This window comes from Microtus ochrogaster, unplaced genomic scaffold (assembly GCF_000317375.1).
Source record: "Microtus ochrogaster isolate Prairie Vole_2 unplaced genomic scaffold, MicOch1.0 UNK15, whole genome shotgun sequence".
Lineage (NCBI taxonomy): Eukaryota > Metazoa > Chordata > Mammalia > Rodentia > Cricetidae > Microtus > Microtus ochrogaster.
Genome location: NW_004949113.1, coordinates 1,105,759 through 1,110,485, shown reverse-complemented (window position 1 = coordinate 1,110,485; position 4,727 = coordinate 1,105,759). Strand labels below are relative to the sequence as shown.

General features: G+C 45.4%; 1 protein-coding gene across 1 annotated transcript in view; it reads left to right on the top strand.

Moving 5' to 3' along the window:
- Rnaseh2a (ribonuclease H2 subunit A) overlaps nucleotides 1-4,727 on the top strand; it is a 12,595-nt gene that overhangs the window by 6,577 nt on the left and 1,291 nt on the right. Inside the window, exons 7-8 of the mRNA XM_005366983.2 lie at nucleotides 2,840-2,977; nucleotides 3,086-3,173. Coding sequence (XP_005367040.1) covers nucleotides 2,840-2,977; nucleotides 3,086-3,173 — 226 coding nt within the window. The remainder of the gene's footprint in view (nucleotides 1-2,839; nucleotides 2,978-3,085; nucleotides 3,174-4,727) is intronic.

Below are 4,727 nucleotides of genomic sequence, written 5' to 3'. Positions count from 1 at the left end.
CTGTGGCTTTGGAGCCTGTCCTGGAACTAGCTCTGTAGACCAGGCTGGTCTCGAACTCACAGAGATCCACCTGCCTCTGCCTCCCGAGTGCTAGGATTAAAGGCGTGCGCCACCACCGCCCGGCCAACATATAACATTTTAAAAAAGAAATTAAAGTACACATCAGTTATTTAAACAGAAAGGAATTAGGGGCTGTTAAGATGGCTTAGTAAGGAGGCTTGCGTCCCAGCCTGACCTGAGTTTGATTTTCCGTATGGTAGAAGAGCTGATTCCCAGCGATATTCTGTGATCTTGATTTAGTGGGAGTTTATTCCCTCCAACATAATAAATGTCGAAAAGTTTATTTTAAAATATTTATTCATATATGGGTGTTTTGCCTGCATGTATGTCTGTATACTATGTAAGTGCCTGATGCCCACAGAGGCCGAAAGAAGATGTGGGATTTCCCTGGAACTAGAAACAGTTGTGAGCCACTATTTGGGCGCTGGAAGCTGAGCCTGGGTCATCTAGAGAAGTGTTCTTAACTTCTGAGCCATTTCTCTAGTCCTATTAAAATAAGAAAAAAAGTAATTTTTAAAAATCAGTTGGATATGACCTGGCTTTGTAGTTCTATCTTTAATTCCAAGCAAGGTTTTTTTGTTTTTTTGTTTTTTTTTTGGTGGGGGGGTTCAAGACAGGGTTTCTCTGTAGCTTTGGAGCCTGTCGTAGAACTAGCACTTGTAGACAAGGCTGGCCTCGGACTCACACAGATGGGTTTTCTTCTTTTTGTTTATTTTTGTTGTTGTTGGTTTAGTTTTGCTTCTGAAAGAGGGTCTGGCTGGCCTTGAACTCACAGAGATTTATCTGCCTCTGCCTCCCAAGGGCTGGGACTAAAGGTGCACACCACCACCCTGTAGCCTGGCTATATAGGGCTTTTGAAGAGCAATTGAGGAAAAGCGCTGACTGTGACTTCCAGCTTCCTCCTGAATGTTCACGCACCCGTCACCTGGCACGCTGGGGTACACATGCACCATTGCACATGCATACACACGATGGATGGAAGGGAAATGAGGGTCAGCATTGCAGGTGAGCAGTAGCGCTGTGCCGAGCATGCTCCAGCACCTGGGCCTACTCTCCAGCATCAGGGTGGTATCAGGGTGGTTCAGTGCATAAGAACCCCTGGCAATCTGAGTTCAATCCTCATGAGGGAGAACTGGCTTCTTCAGTGTCTTCTTACATCCACAGCCTGGCATGTGTGTGTACACACATACTACAAAAAGTGAATAAGATTTCCTTCAGGAAAAGTTTAGTTGGCAAATTCAGCATTGGAACCAGATTTTATTTTGATTAGTCCTGCCCTAAATATATGCCCCAACCTCTCTATCCTAAGTCTCCAATGGTCCAGAGTGATTCCACAGTTCCACTTGTTCCGGCTTCTGTCCTGTGTCAGGGTCCACCCTATACCTGGGAATCCATCCCATCCAGTTTTCTCAGTGGGCCCACTTTTAGATGGCCCCCTCTGCCCTGCTTTTTGCAAAGCAGACAGTCTCAGTGAAATGTAGGGTTTTTTTTTTTTGATTTAATAAACTTAAAAGATTATGTGTATGGCTGTTTGCACATATGTATGTATGTCACATGCATGTATGGTGTCCACTGGATGTCAGAAGAAGGTATCAGATCTCCTGCAATTAGAGTTACAAATAGTTTTGAGCCACCATGTGGCTGTTGGAACTTAAGCCAGGTCCCCTGAGAATAGCAAATGCTCTTGACTACTGAGCCATCATTCTAACCCCTTTTTGATTTTGAGGGATATCATTTAGCTCAGCATGTCCTCCAACTCCATATGCAGTTATCCCTTGAGCTTCTGATCTCTACCTCCATCTTCCAAGTGCTGGGAGGACAGGCCTATGCCACCAAAGCTAGGAATGTGGTCCTGGGGATGGAACGGAGGCTTTGAGTGTTCTAGGCAAGCACTCTACCTGCTGAGCCATATCCCCAGCCCAAATGCAAGGATTCTAATGTAGGGTATTTGCTGTCTTGTACTCAGCCCCTAGAATAATGGTGCACACAAAGTGCTCAAGCCTGTCGCATGCTTAGGGAAAGTATATCTTGTTTTAGGTCAGTAGTTCTCAATCTGTGGGTTGCAATCCCTTTGAGGGGTCGTTTATCAGATATCCTGCATATCAGATATTTATATTACAATTCATAACAGCAAAATTACAGTTAGAAAGTAGCAACAAAATAATTTTATGGTTGGGGTCCCCACATGAGGAGCTGTGTTAAAGGAAGATTGAGACCAATGTTTTAAACAGTGCTGTGGGTGGGACGGAAAGAGCTGCTCGTGTAGTAAGAGGCAGTCTTATGATTGAGCTATCCTTAACCCTGATAAATAATTTTTTTAAAAAATTGTGTGGCTGTCCAGTCGGTGGAGGTGCACACCTTTAATCCCAACATTTGGGAGGCAGAGGCAGGCAGAGCTCTGTGAGTTCAAGGTCAACCTAGTCTACAGAGTGAGTTCCAGGACAGGCTCCAAAGCTACAGCGAAACCATCCCTTGAAAAAGAAAAAAAAATTGTGGGGCTGGAAAGATGGCTCAACAGCTGAGAGTGAGTACTTGCTGCTCTTACAGATCTGTGTTCAGTTCTTTAGCTCTCAGTGGCTAAAACTGTAAGTACAGCTCCAAGGGATCTGGCGCCCTCTTCTGGCCTCTGCAGGCAGAACACCCGTACACCATAAGATGAGCAACGCTGGGCTGGCAGCTTAGCGCTAGGAAGGGGTTTGGTCCTCACAGAGCAGGAGACTGTGTGCTTTACAGTTGTCTTTCCTGCTGTCAGATGACTGCGTTTCTGTCACCGTGGCAGGTATTTGTGGACACCGTAGGAATGCCAGAGACATACCAGGCTCGACTACAGCAACGCTTTCCAGGGATGGAGGTGACAGTCAAGGCCAAGGCAGATTCCCTGTTCCCTGTGGTCAGTGCTGCCAGCATCTTTGCCAAGGTTAGCATCCTGCTGGCCAAGGCCCATTTCCAGCATCTCCCCTGTGTAGGGACAGGCACAACTCCCATGAGGAAGGAGACACTAAACTACTTCCTGTCTTGCCTGCAGGTGGCTCGAGACCAGGCTGTGAAGAACTGGCAATTTGTGGAGAGTTTCCAGGATCTGGACTCTGACTATGGCTCAGGCTATCCCAATGGTGAGCTGAGGGTCTTCTTTTCATTAAGTTTTAAAAACTCTTTTATAATACTCTGGAGGCAGAGGTAGGAGGATCTCTTGAGTTTGAGGCCATGGTCTACATAGTGAGCTTCACAACAGCCAGGGCTATATAAAGACCCTGTCTCAAAAGGCAAAACAAAATTGTATTTTATATGTATGGGTGGTTTGCCAGCATATATATCTGTGTGCCATGTGCATGTCTCATGCCTGCAAAACACATGGTGCACATATGTAAAATAAAAGGAAATATTTTCTGTTGTAAGATGAGCGGCGGGCTGTGTCCCGCCACCCCGCTTTACCTGAAATAATTACACGGAAACTGTATTCTTTTAAACACTGCCTGGCCCATTAGTTTTAGCCTCTTAACCCATTTCTAATAATCTATGTAGCACCACGAGGTGCGTTTACCAGGAAAGATCTTAACCTGCATCTGTCTGGAGTGGGAGAATCATGGCGACTCCTTGACTCAGCTTCTTTTTTCCAGCATTCTGTTCTGTCTACTCCGCCTACCTAATTTTCTGTCCTATTAAAGGGCCAAGGCAGTCTCTTTATTTAACCAATGAAATTAACACAAAACAGAAGACTCTCCCCCATCAATTTTCAAAAATCAAAATGAGGTCTGGACAGATAGTTCAGTAGCTAAGAGTACTTGGCTGCTCTTGCTGAGGATGAGAATTCAGTTCCCAGTACCCACACTGGGCAGCTCATAGGTAACTTCAGCTCTAGGGAAGCCAATGGCCTCCAAGGACACATGCATTCATACACACAGAGACACATACATACACTTTAAAATAAACATTAAGCCTGGCGGTGGTGGCACAAGCCTTTAATATCAACACTCAGGAAGCAGAGACAGGCTCATCTCTGTGAGTTTGAGGCCACCCTGGTCTATAGAGTGAGTTCCAGAACAGCCAGGACTACAAAGAGAAACCCTGTCTGACAAACCAAAAAGATTAAAAAAAGAAGAAGAAAATAAAATTGGGCGGTGGTACACACCTTTGATCTCAGCACTCAGGAGGCAGAGGCAGGTGGATCTGTGTGAGTTTGCAGTCAGCCTGGGCTACATAGAGAAACCCTGTCTTGAAGAACCAAAGCAAGCAAACAAAAGCAAATGGAAGGAGTTGGAGCACAGATTCATTTCATACTCTTTCTATTATGAGACTCCAGTCTCTCCATTATGGACAGGAATACTTGCACACCTGCTCCCCACACAGAGCGCAGACGTGGGCTGCTGCGAGGATTTGGCGACTTGAGACTGGTTTATACCTCAGTGGCAGAATATGTGCTCATCATGGACAAGGCCTTGAGTTCCACCCCACAACAAAATTGTTTTTTTTTAAATATTTATTTATTTTTAAATATTTACTTACTTATTATGTATACAATATTCTGTCTGTGTGTATGTCTGCAGGCCAGAAGAGGGCACCAGACCTCATTCCAGATGGTTGTGAGCCACCATGTGGTTGCCGGGAATTGAACTCAGGACCTTTGGAAGAGCAGGCAATGCTCTTAACCACCGAGCCATCTCTCCAGC